This window comes from Aythya ferina (genome assembly GCF_964211825.1).
Source record: "Aythya ferina genome assembly, chromosome: 2".
In the NCBI taxonomy this organism is placed as follows: Eukaryota; Metazoa; Chordata; class Aves; order Anseriformes; family Anatidae; genus Aythya; species Aythya ferina.
In genome coordinates, this window is record NC_140297.1 from 157,199,402 (window position 1) to 157,215,900 (window position 16,499).

General features: G+C 39.3%; 1 protein-coding gene across 9 annotated transcripts in view; it reads right to left on the reverse strand.

The window, feature by feature from the left end:
• The window catches only part of PTK2 (protein tyrosine kinase 2), a 191,343-nt gene that overhangs the window by 35,980 nt on the left and 138,864 nt on the right, over positions 1 to 16,499 (reverse strand). For 3 of the 9 annotated variants that reach the window (XM_084510085.1, XM_084510086.1, XM_084510083.1), the window contains 2 exons: positions 5,585 to 5,641; positions 3,105 to 3,202 (listed from right to left, as the gene is read on the reverse strand). In XM_084510085.1, the coding sequence (XP_084366211.1) occupies positions 3,105 to 3,202; positions 5,585 to 5,641 (155 nt within the window). Of the gene's footprint in view, positions 1 to 3,104; positions 3,203 to 4,258; positions 4,280 to 5,584; positions 5,642 to 9,292; positions 9,311 to 10,475; positions 10,560 to 16,499 lie in introns of all 9 variants that reach the window. The other 6 variants (XM_084510080.1, XM_084510071.1, XM_084510084.1 and 3 more) reach the window with 5 other exon arrangements.

Sequence of the window (16,499 nt, forward strand, 5' to 3'; positions counted from 1 at the left end):
AAATATTACTATAAGCAAGACACTTAGTGTGTGTTTATATCTAATGAGCCTTGGAAAATTTCATCTGATTTAGAATATATTAATTCAAACAAAAATTGTGATAAAAGATGACTGATTTAAATGAGTAGTGCTATAAGTGTTACAGGGCTACTGGAGGAGAGTAAACTATGAGCATATTTAGCAAAAGCAAAGGAAAACAAGTAGATACATGCTTGAAAAACACACTTGGCTTCTGCAAGCAAGCAACTTGGAAAGCCAAATAAAGGAGTGTTTGTGGCTGTGCAGTGCAAAGACTGGCTGTAATTCTGACTGACTCCAATCCTTCCTATTAAGCAGACTGCTAACAGGATGCATACTAATTGGACTTTTCAGCTGAGCTCCAACTACAAAGGGAAGTGAAATATTTTATAAATTAGCTTTACAATCAGTTACATCGAGAGCTTAGAACCTATTTAACCCAACACATGTATTCAAAATCAGAAACAGATTGTAGCATCTCATTGCTTATCCTCTGAATACAGAAAAATGGGAAGCTCCAAGAAAGCCCAAAGGAGGCCTCCTGGCTCAGGCGGCATCTTTCATCTTCTCTTCCTCTGGTGTCTTCTACAAACACTCCTTTTCTGAGTCCCAGACAGCATGGAGAAGCTCTAAGTGCCTTTTATTTTGTAAAGAAGCTTTAGCCATTTGAGCTTCAGTAGAATTCAAAACACTGCGATTTACTTAGAAAATGGTATTTTAAAAGTTTAAATCTTCATTTATCAAGTGAGTAACCTGCATTACAAACCGGAAAGCTCGTGTATCCCTAGCTCTCACAAGAATAGCTCTGCAGGGGCCCAGCAGGAGCTGCTCCACCACAGGTAGCTCAAGCTCTTCCAGCACAGCAACATGGCACATTCCCACTGCTCCACGTCGTGCTAAGATGTCACTCCGATGAATTCTTCATGGATTAAAAGCAGCTGAAGTGTTTTAAAATTAATCCTGATCCAGTCCTGACCAGGGCCTTAGATGACTTCCTTCATATTGGGAATTCTGTGGTGGAGTCCCTGTCCCTGGGGGTGTTCAAGGAAAGGTCGGACGTGGTGCTTAGGGACAGGGTTTAGTGGGTGACATCGGTGGTAGGGGGATGGTTGGACCAGATGATCTTGAAAGTCTTTTTCAGCCTTGATTCCATGATTCTAATGGGAAAATTACACACCACCTTTTCCCCAAAAGGGCAGAGGGTAGACCAATGTCCTCGCCTGGTTTTTAAGGCCTGTGAGAGCCCAGCACTCACAGAATTGTCCTGTGTCCCCACATCCTTTGCTATTTTAAATCCATTTTTATACGCAAGTGTTACCAGAATTAGAATAATATTTGTATTTTGCAGGCTTCACGTCCATTTGCTAAGAGTCAGTCACAACACAGGTCTTCGGGTTGCCTTTGCATGAAAATGTTGCTCAAAAATCTTCTCTCGTACATAAACGTGCCCATAAGCTGACTGAAAAACTGGTGGTAAATGAAGATTTTATTCCCTTCTGAAATCAGGATCCAACGATCAGGGTTGGAAGAGTTCTCTGGAGCCCTGCCAGACCAATCCCTCTCTCCTGGGGCTACAGACAGAGTTTTTCAACGTCTTATGTATCAGTAGTAACATCAAAAGGCAGAGTTTTAGTGCCTGCAGCCAGCAAAGACTCCAGATACGCAGCACAACAACATACAGAAAGAGGACTCTTATCAGGGTTTTGCTGATGCTTTATTTTTGGATAAGGAGCCAAAACAGCGAGGATCTAACAGACAGGTACCAAAATGTTCAGTGAGCAGCAAACATCACCGTTTTAAATGACACTTTTGGCTTAATTCCAGAGCAAAGAACCCTTTAAAGACGATCTTATTTGAACAGCTTACACCTGAGCAACAGGATCCTGGGTGTATGCATACATCTTTCATTCAGCATGCTATAAATGCAGGCTGGTTGTGGTATTTCGGGAATTCTTAGTAAAAAGCAGCTTTCTAGAAGATGTGGATGCTGCACAATCAATAGAGTAGGAACTTTACAAGTCCAATGAACAAGGATAAATAAGATTTTCAGATTGGAATTTGAGCTAACAGAACGAGATGCCAGAAATCACCCCGTTTTTTTTTTTTTTACATGTGACCTGAATACATACAAAGATGGGAAGGCTATCATGTTATTGCATCTGATCTTTTACCTGCTGTACCATTTCTTCCAGAAGTTTACGTTTCAGTTTATGACTACTGCATAAAAATGTAATGGTTCCTTACTGTTTTCCCTTTATATATTCAAGTTCCTTGTATGTGGTCAAAAATTCATGAAAGAAAGTCATCAGTTTCAAAAATCTGCCAGACACACACTAACTTAACAAAACCAATTTTTTTCCTAGACAAAAAAATAATAGAAGTGGACAGCATTTTCTTTCAAGAAAAAGTGGTAGATTTATTAACATACAAACTAGAGAGCAAGAGAGAGATGCTTACTGCCGAAACAGACATTTTTCAATGTTACTGTCCCTCTGTTGTAGGCTGCTGCCCTTCCAGCATAACAGACTACCCTTGCTCCTCTGTATTTCAGCACAGTGAGATTAAATTAGATTACTTTATCCTGACACAAATGGCAGCTTCTGCACTGAACACTGAACCTAAACCCAGCTCAGGTTTCACAACTTTTGATACTGTTTTGAACTTCTGAACAAGTTCTAGAGCACTGAATATCCCACAGTGGAGTATGGCCAGAAGTACGTGCATGCTTCCCATGCTTGGACACACTCAAAATAAAGAAGTGTATTGCTGGGGTTTAAAAGCAAAATTCCAACTCTGCCAGTGGCTTCGATAAGGACCTGAATAATTTATTTAGCATTTTTGATTTGTTTCCTTATCTGTAAAAAAAAATTAGGCATATCAGAGCAGAGAAGCCACTCTGGAGCTCCTTTTTTACATACCTGAAAACTGAAAAATATGCACTACATGCCGATTATTTTGATAAACCACAGAGTCAACATGTACTTGTGTTCTGGAAGACACAGTCCAAGGCATATGAAGCATACATTTATTTATTTAAACTAGAAACTTTTTGTTTGTCTGTGATTTACTTCCAAAATAAGGCTTACCGGACTCATGTAAACTCCTTGATGTACATCTCCAAATTGTCCTTCACCAATGCAGCGCCCCAGCTCAATTCTCTCCCTTTGAATTTCATAATCTCTGGCTACAAGAATATAATGCACTTAAAACATCAGATCTCCGATGAAGAGCAAATGAACAATCCACAAGGTACCAAACTCAAAGTAAGTCACTCAAATGTCTCATATGAATAACTAAGATTAACACTTGCTGCACACCAACCTATAAAAATGCCATATACACAGTGGAAACCTCTTAAACAAATGTTTGAATCAAAGCAGTGTAAAAGGAATTGTGAAATCTAATCTGTTAATGAACTATTATGCATTATTTATTTCATTGCAATAGACGTAATTAAATCTTTCTTAATTATAGCTCGTAAAAGACAAAGAACACAAACAGCCTAGGGCAATACAGATGATAATAAATACAGCCTTAGCCCACGTGCCTTTGTATGTTTAAGAGAACTCCACTATGTGATATTTTAGATCTTGGAACCATCAAATGAGCCAGGAGAATTTTTAAAGAGGTAACTGCAAGAAAAAAAAATACAGAAACAAGAGCGTGGCAAACAAAGATAAAATGAAAGAGCAGAATTTTGAGTGCACTACACCACCATCAGTGTGTAATTGGAGTAAAATTGATATAATGCTTTGCAACTTATGCAATTTTGTTAACTCCATTGTTTAATAGACTGAGAATATTTCTGATGAAAATGTCTCGGTACTTCAGCAAAACATTTAATCAATTGCAACTGAATTACTTCATTTGCAATTTAATTTCTAGCAGACATGGAAAAATATTTCAGGAGTAGCAGAAAAGCATGTGCAGTATATGTTTTCACCTCTACTTCTTTTATTCAGAGAGAAAAAAATATAATCTACCAGCTTAGGACTTCATGACTGATTATTTTGTCTTCATTAACACTACAGAAATAATGTCACCTAGAGCTGGGTAATACAATGACAAATGCCTTTTTCATTTCTTGTTTTAAGTACTGCATTTTCCTCTTTAAAATCCCAAAGCTAGCTGGTTTAACTAGAAATAAATGTTTATTAAATGAAAGTGAATAGGAAACTTAAAAATTCCACATCATTCCAAACTGCAAGCATACAGGGATGGGGAAAGGGTCTCCTGTTACCTTCATCTATTCCATAGCTTTCTGCAGTGCAATTAAGAGAAAAATCAAATGCTTACTTAGATATAGCTTCTTGAAATCAAAGCAAGGACAAACATTTGTTAACAATAAAAAAAAGAAGAAATATACTGATGCAATTTTAAGTTTACATTAGCAGAAGTCACGGGTCAGTTCTTGTGATCCTACTGCCTCAGTCCTGCGAGAGCTGAACACTTGAACCCACTTCAATCCAAGCAAAGCGCTTCACTTCATGAATTTCTCTCCAACAGCCCACCTTATGGGCTTCGAATTGAAGGCACACTTAAGTGTTTAGCATCATCCAGGGCTGGGACCACAAGTAATTACTTCCACGAGAGTTTAAATGAAAAGATTTTTTGAAAAAATCATACAGAGTTAATATGTTCACAAAAAATAAAGGATATAACTTATCACAGTACTTTTTTTTTTGCTCCTGCAATTATTTTGGTAGATTCATGTAGTGACTTACTGCAAGACATTCGAAACACATTGTTTATTTTTGGAAAACATATATTCTTGCTTTTCAAATATTTTCCACAGCAGTATGCTACATTGCGAACACTGGAGTGATCATGCAGCATTCCTGCCACATGGAAACCTGTAGAAATCCTCCCATATGTTCATCATTCTTCAGCAGAACATGGTACCAGCTCCACCACCCTCCCCTTTTATGCTAGCCAAACCTGACGTTTTTGCAGGTCTGAGCACCAACTGATTGCCAATTATTAAATGAGCTAACCCTGACTGTTTAATATTATACCTTAATTCAAATACGCCATAAGAAAATCTTTGCAGTGACTAACGCATGACTTTTTTTTGCTTTCAAAGATGAAGACTCAGAAGAACTTTGCATTTTTGTTTTTGTTCCCCAAGTCTTTCATCTTTAACAAAATTGCATGTGGTACAGACTTTTTTTTCACCAAGGAATTAGAGAGCAGCAAGTCTGAGACAGAGCAAGGATGAGGAGCAGTTACAGAGCAGTAGGCAGCAGCTTTCCAAATTCCTTGCCCTTATTAAACAAATCTTATCCAATCTTTCTTTGTGCACTGTGTTCAGCATCTCCATAAAAAAAATGTATTTTGAGACATAAAAGGCAGTTCTCTGTGAAGTCACTGACATCAGCAAAAAATACTGAAGAACTTGTTTTTGTTTCCTTCATAACCTGAACTTGAAAGACACTGAAACTGAGTTTTCAGAACATCATCAAGAATAGTTTCTTTGCACACATACTAAGCATGAAATCTCAGATTCACCCCTTGCTAAACCAAAGAAACTGCCAGACAAAAAGTTCCTATTAAGTCCCATACTTACTTGATGGCATTGTATACGTATCTTCTTCATCTATGATCTCTGCATAGTCATCTGTTTCTGTAAAGGGAGGAATTGAAGAATTTCGGGAAAAAAATGAAAACAATTCTCCAAAACAGTACCTCCAATTTATCAAGGGTGATATGCGACAAACCCCCCCACACTTCAACAGCGCCGGGACGCATTCACAATAGCGTGAATAAAACTTGCTCATGCATAATTTATGGTATGGTAATGACCCCTGCCAATTATACCACGTCACATAGATGCATTCACCAAGGAATAAAAGGAAGATTCATTCGGATTCAGAAAAGTCTAAGCTCTGTCATTGAAACCAATCTCAACTGTTGACTTCAGAAGAAAACCTTTCTAACAGCAAATCCCACCACAGGAAAGATAAAACATCATTAATGGATTAAATTGCTTCATCTTCAATAAAAGTGTGAATAGTAGCTTGCTAGTATTTGGTGTCAAACAAGCAAAACAGCCAGTAAAGATGTTCCAGGGCAGCATCTACCCGCTGTCAGTGGGGCAACGTGAGCAATTTCTCTTAGAGCTTAGAGGTATTTTAGGTCACGCTCTTGCCTGAGACCCATTTTCCTTGTATCGCTCTCAATTTCCTTTGTTTAGCAGAAATTTCACTATCACTTTTGCTGTCAAGAACCGGCATCTCATGGACTGCTTGTGAAAACGCCCAATTCTCAAAGTTTTCAGAAAAATGTCAGTATTTTTTCCTCTGTTTAGGACTTAGGGCTTTTACGTCACCACTTCCCAAAATGGTCTAAATGGTGTCAAGCCCTACCAGAAGGTCCTTGTCTTGCTCTAAAGAGCTTCTTGCAGTGAGTGGAGGTCATTTCCTAATGGTCAGAAACTCTTCCAGGGGTTACAAAACCAATCCACAGCAGTGAGATGGTTACTCACTGCCAGACACATTCAATTCACCAACTTTAAATGCACAGAAATTCTCAAAATCAAGCAATTTCAAGTCCAGTCTGAGGTTTTCATGGTTGGTTTCAGGTGATCGTGTATTGGGCTAGCTTTGAAAGGCGAGATTCGCTCCCCTTTTCTCCCCTTCTGCCCTGGAGCATACGTATGTTCCTACATGTCCTTTGCATCATCTCTAAAGATAAGGTTTCTGAATGGTGAGTGGGACAAAGCAAAGGTTGGATGATCCCTTTTGGCAGCAGCCCTCAGCTCAACCAAATTAAGCCACTTCCGAAACCAGAGCAAGGCTCCTAAATATTTTACAGGTATATAAACAAGAAAACAAGCTTTCAGACAAACTAAATACTCAAAAACTGGGAAACTAGAGGTCCCTGCAACCTCTCAAGTTCAACACACTTCAGTAATTAAATGGAGAATTAAGTGGAGATTTATGATCCTAACTTGGTACTACTAAAATAAAATTAAAGCGATTTCTCTGTCAAACACCTGTACCATGTCTCGTAAAAACAGAATCAGGAAATTTTATGCCATTTGAATCTGTGCTAGGCAATTTCTATTTAGGACACTGCAAAACAGGGCCACCTAATGAAAATTCAATGAAATCTGAAGACAGCGCACAAGTCTGAACAGGCAGCATACCCCAGAGGCACTGATCTCTTGGTATGTTTTTTCCTCCTAATATAAACTAGTGTTTTTGCAGAAAAGCCCCTGCTTGATCTGAAAAGCATCTGCTTGAAAGAAAACATCAGTGTTACACCACTGTGATGGGGATGGATCACTCTGCCTCCTTGCAATATTGTTCAAGATGTTTTTAGTTCTCTACTACTGTTACAAGCTGTTATGTGAGGATAATACCAAAGAATTCTTCATATATGTATAAAAAAGGGGCTGAAAGAAATACAAAAACATCTTCAAGAAGAATTTTAAAAGCCTAGAAAGTGTGGTGCCACACTTCTTTAGAAAAAGAAAACATCTGTCACACTAGGTTATGGGACAGTGCTTATAAAATATGATAAATGACTTGGCTTGTTCACCTCCCCGTTTTAAATTAATTAAGTTTATTTTTAATAAAAGCATTAAGAGAACACTGCAGAGCATTTTACGTGGTTTTGAGCCACTGCCCAAAACTGTCCTGAAACAAAAAGGGTCTTCGTAGCCAATCCAAATAAATAAAATGTATGTAATTAACTAAGTATTTCTTGTTATGCATTTAACACTCTGGAGGGGAATATATAATGAGAATTCAAAAACGATTCCAATCCATGTCTGCCATCGTTTCTTGGAATTAGAGGCGAATTCAATCCAGGTGATGTGCTCCAAGTGCTCTGCACCAAGGGTAACCAACCTCCCTCGCTTGCTGCTTTACCCCACGACTGCAGTCACTTGGTAAGAGATGAGAACCAAGCCTGGTACGACCCCGATCACGTTTGCCAAGAGATGGTCCAAAATCCACGGAGTCTACAGCAAAACCCATCTGGGTAAGGATCTGCAGGCTTGGATTATTCCAGGTGAAGGAAATGAGCAGGCTACTTTTGGACAAACATAGTGTCAGTGATAAAGGGGTGTGAGCCAAGTCGAACCTCACTGAATCTGAATGTATTTATTAAAGAGTAGAAAAAAAATCAGTATTACATCCATAATAGCTCATCCTTTATTTTAACCTCTTTGAAATTCTTTTTCTCATGATTTTTATTCTCTTTTCAGAGCCCCTGTTTTTTAAAAGGTAAACACCAATGAAAATCAATGCAAGGTTAGTATCTGAAACACAATTTCTGAATTTATGACAGAAATAAAACACTGAGTTTTTAAGAAACACATCACTATTTCTAAGTAATAACTAGTATTATCTTAACATGATTTATATCTGAAAGAGAGAAAGCAGATGAGAATTAATACACCCCCTTGACAGTTTACTAAGAGAAAGGCCACAAGACATTCTCTCTATTTCTTCTCATTTCCTTCTTTTGCAAATTAAAAGAACATAAAAAGCAGTGCCTCCTACTTATAAGAATAAAGACACATACACCAGTCTATCAGTTTGATTTTTTTTCCATCAGATAAAATCCTTTAGAAAAACAGCTAAAATCTTTTTTTTTGTTGTTGCTAAAAACCAAACTTCTTTTCAGAGGATAGCAAGCGAGTATTTCCAGGAAAAAAAAAAAAAGGCTTTAAATGTTTAAAGAGGATAATATTTTATAACCACGGTTTCAAACTTTTGAAGAAAAATATTAAATGTCTTAAAAATCGGTAGATTGAGTAGCTGAAACCTGATTAATATTTCATAAATTCAATCTGAATCAATCCCTCACGTACAGCTTCTTTAATGCAAGGAGCAGTTGCGGACCACCGAGCACTTTGATGCTACCATGCCTTTAAAGCATCACTTAGTGGATTCATTTCCCATGCTGTATTACAGCCATTGACCAAACCCAATCTGCGATATAACCATGTAAATCAAACTGAATGGACGCTCTTGAAAAGCTAGAAACTTTCTTTGCATCATGCCAGAGCTCCCTTTGCAAACGCATGCAATACCACATCCCTGCGTGTCTGAAATGGGTTTTCCTTTTTCGTTTCCAGTTTAGCAGAAAGGGTTAGTGGCACAGCCTGTAAGGTACAATGTTTATCGGCTAATGTCCAATGCAGAACTGCTTTTTAATACTAAAAGGTGTATAAAATTGATTACTGAAATGCGCATTGAGTGGTATGTGGATGTAGGAGTTGCATATTGCATATTAGTAACACACAGACTAGAAAACATATTACCGTCCCCACTAATTTCATCTGCAGATCCAGGTGGCATGCAAGGAGAGAGAAAAACAGAGGGGGAGAGAGAAGGGACAGAGAGAAGGGGAGGGGAAAATACACTATTAAATTCATGAGTAATCCAAAAGTATTCAGACTGCAGTTATCTTATATACCTGACTCAAGAGAAACCAGAAAAGTAGCGGAATTTAAGACTTCTCACCTAAAACCCAAGGGATAAAGATATGTCCTGAGAAGCTTGTATGACGAAACAGAGTTAATGACTTTCAAGCACAAAATTACACAAAAATTAAATCCAGGAGTGGAACTAGTACTCCTAAGGTATTGTTCAGAAATGACAAATTCTGCTATAATTCAAAATTTTGCTACAAAATAGATCTCCTACGGCCAGATGAGCCATTTCAGTTTGGCTTTGCACATACACATGGGACTGCTGGTAATTAAGAGTTGGTGCTGACACTTTCCAAGGAAGGACACTCCAGTGCTATCGCTAAGACATCAGAAACACCCTCTAATTTAAGTATTAATTAGACAGAGCATAGTGCAGTTATGCAAACGAGCCCCACAGCCTGCATTTCTGGTAATGACACTACTCCACGCCAATCCCCGCAGCACAAGCTGATGTACTTTAGACATTATCTACGAAGAAAAGAAAATATTGGAAAAGAAATGCCCTCGTTACTCTGGTTCTTCTTACCCCTACGGAAGCCAAACCAGCCCAGCCCAAGTGCTGAACCAGTGTGCAGCCACAAGCATCGCTGTACTCAGTATTTAATTCAAAGTGATCTGAGCCGATGCTTACTGTTGCTATTCTATTTCATTCATGAGCATGCTGCATCAGGGCTCCAAGAATGAAGGAAAAATACATCGACAAAACCCACCGAGGGTAGACGGGGCCCGCAGAGCTATACAAATAAAAATATGAGTAATTTGTCAGCGTAGCATACGATGTTTAAAACAAAGTCCCCTACTAAAACGGAGACCGGCAAGTTTGCGACTGCAGGAAAATCCAATTCAATGGGAGACGAAGGGGTAGCAGAAATTTAATGAAATTATTCTTGGAACTCTGTTTGCCTGAGGCTAAAGTAGTAAACAAACAAACAAACAAAAAAACAACAGTAACCGAGTTAGTATTTCAGCTTTTGGGTTAATAAGGCAGCCTATACAAAGAGCAGTGCAGTACCCTTAGGCGGCGGCTCATGGGAACAGAAGACGAAAGGGAGAAAGCGCTTGGCTTTCTTTACTTTATGCTGACAGTGATTGACTCCTTTACAAAGAGGCAAGAAAAGAAAAGAGAAAAACAGAAACAAATTATTTGGAAATAAAAGAAAAGAGAGCGGAGAGAACATCTACAACGAATGAACATAAAAATAAAAGGTTTACGTTACAGTTCTCTATACGCAAAATGGATATACAAATGCTCATGGAACTCTAAGGCACATTTGTTATTTTTCTACAAATTCCTTTCTATAGCAATAAGCTATTTTCATTTCACTTTTTAAAATAGAATCTATTAAAAAAAATAAAAAATTGCCAGCTACATACGCCTCCTCATTCACAATGCAGACACCGTCCATCCCAAACGTGTAATGCACTTTTGTAAGCTCCCTTAGTTTTCCTAGAAGGTGCTGTAGCTAAATTCTGACTTAAGTGGCAGTCACCAGACCAAAACATGCATGTACTGACTTTCTAGACACAGGGAAAACTTCACACAAAACAGGTATTTCACATACCACGGTAACACAGAACAAGGAAAAGCACTATGCTACTCTGTCCCACTGACACATATTATAAAATGGGATCAGTCGCTGAGTTTTCTTGCCAGTGCAGACCTCACTTGCCAAGAGATATTCAGCACAGTCCCCCTTTCCTCATCATCACACTGTACTGAATTAGCAAAGAGCTTATCATGACGAGAGAGATTTCTGAGAGCATACGAAGCGTATTTCACAAGGTGAGAAAGGAGGAAACAAGATGCTAAGAACCTGAGGATAGCTGCTCCTCTTATTTCTGGCATCTGTGCACTCTTCTCTGCTTTCATCCTTTCCCTCTCTCCTCTATCTCAGGAAATAGGAGAGGTGATGTAAAAATCCAGTCAACCAAAGACTCCCTCACAGCTACCACTTGAGCAAGGCCCAGTAAAGGGCAGAACTATAGCTGATTTTATTTAAAAACTTGACACTTTCAATAGAGTCTGGAAACCTACAGACCACCAAAGCAGCTGTATTTATGCAAAAAGCACTGTCTTACACTCTTTTTTTGTGGCTGGAGCTTGAGGGATGATGTGCAGGATGTTTTAGAGCTGCATTAAGTGTGTTCACTGTCCAATGTGGAGGCTGCACGCTGAATTTCATGCGCACAAACCTAAGGGTAACGTTCCTAACAAAGCTTTCGACATCCACAAATAGAAGGAAGAAATACTACAGCTATTTTTAGAGGCTGCTGAAAAGGTACTGAAATAAGAATGAAGGAACGCGATACACTGCACTGAAATACAAGAACAGGTATAGAGTCGCTGGAAGCAATGCGAGCTGTCTCAAAGGGAAGAGATGCTTCAACTCGACCCATCTGCTCAGGCTACAAAGCTAATTCCGAGCCTGACGCGCTGCAACGTTGTCACTCCTACACCAGCACATGGGTGGCAGAAGCTGATGGAAACCTGAGCAGCCCATTTCTTATGAAGCTGTCTTCGAAATAACAAAGTTGGGTTGACTTCATCATGCCCCGATGAGTAGTGATGCTCAGATCACCTTGTCTCCTGCGTTTGAAAATTTGTGGTTATGATCCACTGCTTATAGCTTGTGCAATTATTCTGCCAGATTAAATCCGGAACGCTTTGTCTTAAACTTACTGCATCTTCAGTCTAGCTACAGAAAACGTTTATTTGGTAAAGATTCATTTTTAAGTTCAAAAAGAAGTTGCAACTCTTTTTTAGGAACCTTGAGAGTACCTGGTTGAAATGAATGTTATAGACAGATTTCTGCCATTCCACACTGATGCCCATAAAGCTTAGAAATGCTGCTGCAAACAGACCTCACCTGACTCCTTTTTTGTTTAATTCCTCTCCCAAATTCTAAGTATTCACTAAAATTACTGTGCTCAAGAAGGCCACAACACTTTGTACATGGTAACCTGTTCTCCAAAGGGAGCCATCAGGCAAGAGGGCAGCTGCTCCTGGAGCTCCTCGTTAGGATATCCAGCACTGGAAGGCTGGATATTGTAACGTCCCTTTCTATTTTAGTCACATATTCCTGAACCAGTTTGAGAAAACCCCAGAGAAAAACCTGTGAAAGAAAGAAATCTATGCATTTTCAAGGTTTTTGAAGTAAAACAAGCACCACAGAGCAGAAACATGAATGTATTTGTCAAAGCAAGTATGCTTAGACATAAAGAATAAAACAAACAAACAAAAAAATAACAATGCATGGGACGTTTTTCTTGCCATACAAAAATGTCTGCTCAAATCAAGTGAATGGATCGCAAAGGAGGAGCACAGGAGGGGAAGAAATTTAACCAACGCTACAGGTCGATGAAATCAGTGCAATAACTTCCTAGGCTTTGACAGGGAAGAAATCAGCTTAGAGTGTCACCACAGTTCATTTTGGTCTTTTTGTGAATGAAAAGAAGCAAGGTATATATTTTTTTTAATCTTAAAAAATTCTGTGCGCTTTTCAGCATTATCTTTTTGGATGGATTTGATAAAATCAGCATGCAAACAAAACAAAACAAAACAAAAACTTTACGACCTTGGGCAAAGAACACCTTTTCCACCTTATCAATTTATTCAAATTGGACTAGGCAATGTAAGCCCTACACAAGAAACTCCTTCAGAGCTGAGCACAGGGCACACCTTCATTTTTAGCACAGGAATCACCACACAGGGCAGGCACTGTGCCTTGCAAGCAGAAGTGATTTAATAAAATCTTATTTGTCTTTCCATCCTTGCTCACAGTTTTGCTTGTGAACAGCCCTCATCGTTCAAAGCTATCCTGGGCCTTTTGTATGCCGACACTGTCTTCATTAAGAACATTTTTAATTGTCGTAATAATATATTCAGGTAAATACACTTAGTATTTTCTTCTCTGCTGTTTGTTTTGCTTTGACAGTTGGCTCCTGCTATGTTTCATTTTGTTCTAGATAGCCAACTGGAAGTCTTTCTCATAGATAAACTGTACCATATCCTGTTTATTTACTTATTTATTTACTAATGCAGGCATAATTTAAGTGAACTTCTAGTATATCTCATTCAAAGCAAACCTTCAGGCCTGTGCCTTGTGCCAGTGCCTGCCATCACCTCTCCAGTCACTGCTCCCTCCCCACAGCCACATCGTTTTATTCAGCAGCACCAGAACATCCCAATGCCAGTCTTGGCTTCTGGAGGACGCCTTCAAGATGATCAAGTCAGCAGTGTGCCCTGGCAGCCAGGAGGGCCAACCTTATCCTGGGGTGCATCAAGCACAGCATCGATGGTTGGCTGAGGGAAGGGATTGTCCTGCTCAGCTCTGCGCTGGTGCGGCCTCACCTCAAGTACTGTGTACAGTTCTGGGCACCACAGTACAAAAAAAGGATGTGAAAGTGTTGGAAGGTGTCCAGAGAAGGGCTACAAAGATGGTGAAGGGTCTGGAGGGGAAGATATATGTATGAGGAATGGCTGAGGTCCCTTGGCCTGTTCAGGCTGGAAAAGAGGAGGCTGAGGGGGGACCTCATGGCGGTGTACAGCTTCCTCATGAGGGGGAGCGGAGGGGCAGGCATTGATCTCTTCTCTTTAGGGGCAAGCGATAGGACCCTTGGGAATGGTGTCAAGCTGCTACAGGGGAGGTTCAGGCTGGATATCAGGAAAGGTTCTTCACCAAAAGGGTGGTCGCACACTGGAACAGGCTCCCCAGGGATGTAGTCACGGCACCAGGCCTGTCAGAGTTTCAGAAGTGTTTGGACTGTGCTCTCAGTCATATGGTCAGAATTTTTGGGTAGACCTGTGTGGTGCCAGGAATTGGACTTGATAATCCTGATGAGTCCCTTCTAGCTCAGGATATTCTGTGTTTCTGTAAGTCCACCCACAGTCTGTATGTATTCTGCCCTATTCTGTAGCTCAGCACATAATGCAACATTGGAGCTACAACTCGAAGAATTTATGGCCAGAGAATTTTCTAGTGCAAAGGAAGCACAACGATTAGCTACGGCATACAATCATTTAATATTTTTTCTTCCTATTCATATTTACGTGAGCAAGGATGGGGTAGGAGAAACCGAAGAACTTTGTCAGGAAGGATTTATGTCAGAGCGGAGCAAGCTAACTAAGGCTTTATTGATTCCATTTTATGAAGAACTTCTTATAATATATAACTGACTGGGTAACTTATTATTTTTGGAAATATGTCTATCAGGAAATACGTGCATCACCTTGCTGAGGCTAATGGTTGCTATTTCAAAACAAACTGCTGGCCAAAGTAAGTTTCTGTGGACTAGAGTAAAGCATTTAATAAGGTGACTCCAAGCAAAACAGCAGGAAACCCAGTCAATAAAATCATAGTAAAGTCCTATGTTGCTTCTTACAAATTAGATGTACTATTTGCACACAGCAAATAGCTTAGCCTTACTGTTTCCTGAGTGCACGCTCTCGGCCAAGTACAAAGAATTCCTTTTTAATGTGAAAGGAAGAAATAAACTGAGAGGGAGATAAAAGTTGGGACTATCCATCAGCTAGAACACCACTCGCTTCTGGTGAGTCACAGTAATTTAAACCAAAACATCAAAAAATCTGAAATTCCACTCAGATTTAATTGGGCTTTTTATATTTATATATAAATACATGCAGACACGCACACATAAATGTAAAATTTGACAAATAAAATTATTACTATGCTTAAAAACTGGGGGAAATCTGGTAGGCATCTTGCTTGCACATAATAAAAGATAATGCCTGCTGCAAGAAACATTTAATTTAAAGGCAAGACAGACAAAGAATAGAAGAACAAACAGAAAAAAAAAACACATGCAGTAAGAGGTGTGTGGTGAAAGCTGGTTCAGTGACACACAGCCATAAGAGAACATTTCTTGGCTCCCAGGTCCAGCAATCTCCTGCTTTAGATTCCTGGAACCAACTTCACCCTCCATTAGTTTGAAAAGGTCTTTATTCAAAGTCAGAGCAAAAAAAAATAATAAAATTTGTATTTAGAAACCTTCAATCTTTGTATGCCTTGAAATACTGAAACACTTGGAAAGAACAAGTTTTCATTTCACTAGACCAGAAATATTTCAAGGTAGCTTAAAGCACATTTCAAAAAGCAAGACAAGACGTCTTTCATTAACAAGTTCAACCTCAAACCTGTAAAACTTCAGACAAATGCCTGAACTTTTTGACCACTACATCATGTTCCACACTGGCTTTCAGCTACTGCTGCTTCCAAATTGTGGAGGGGGGGCTCGCTTTGAAACTTTCCTTTTGAAATATGGGGTTTAATGCTACCAATGTGTCTGACTGCTTGATTTTCCTGCTGAATGCCTGTTTATGATTTTTGCTCTTTAGTGTTAGCATTGGGAGGGGTCTAAATAAAGAATAGGAGTCTCACTGCACACAAAGAGGAGAATTAATTGATGATTTAAACTATCAAAGGCACGAAGGACATTACAGCTGTCCGAATGTTATAAAGCCTCATCTCATTTGAAGTCCTTCGCTCTAAGGCATGTAAATGTCACCAGAGAAAAGCTCTTTTTCTGCAAACCGAGATAGCATCATCCACAGCTGGCTTCGCGCTGGATGCTGTCAGCTGTCAGACTCTGCTGACCTGTAAGTCCCGGGTTAACCGAGCATTACGTACATCTGTTGCCTCTGCTGTTCCATATGATGTATCAGTTACATCTGACAACACCAGTGGCACTTCTTTGCATCTACACGAAGCATTACCTCATTTATAACGAATTGATTCCTTAGGGTAACTCGGAGATTTTTACAGAAGACAACTCCCTTAAGGAAAAAAAAAAACTTATTATTGTGCAACTTTATCTCAATGATCTGGCTATGGGTTAAACCCAACGTCCGGACATCCACACTTGATGGACTTCAAAGAAGTTGGGGGCAAAACCAAATCAAACACAAAAAAAGTTCAAGATTGTCTGTGCTCTTATTAAAAAGAAGAACAAATCCTTGAGACTGAATTATAAATGCAACGGTTTGAATCATTCCAGTATTAAGTCAGTGTTTCCAACA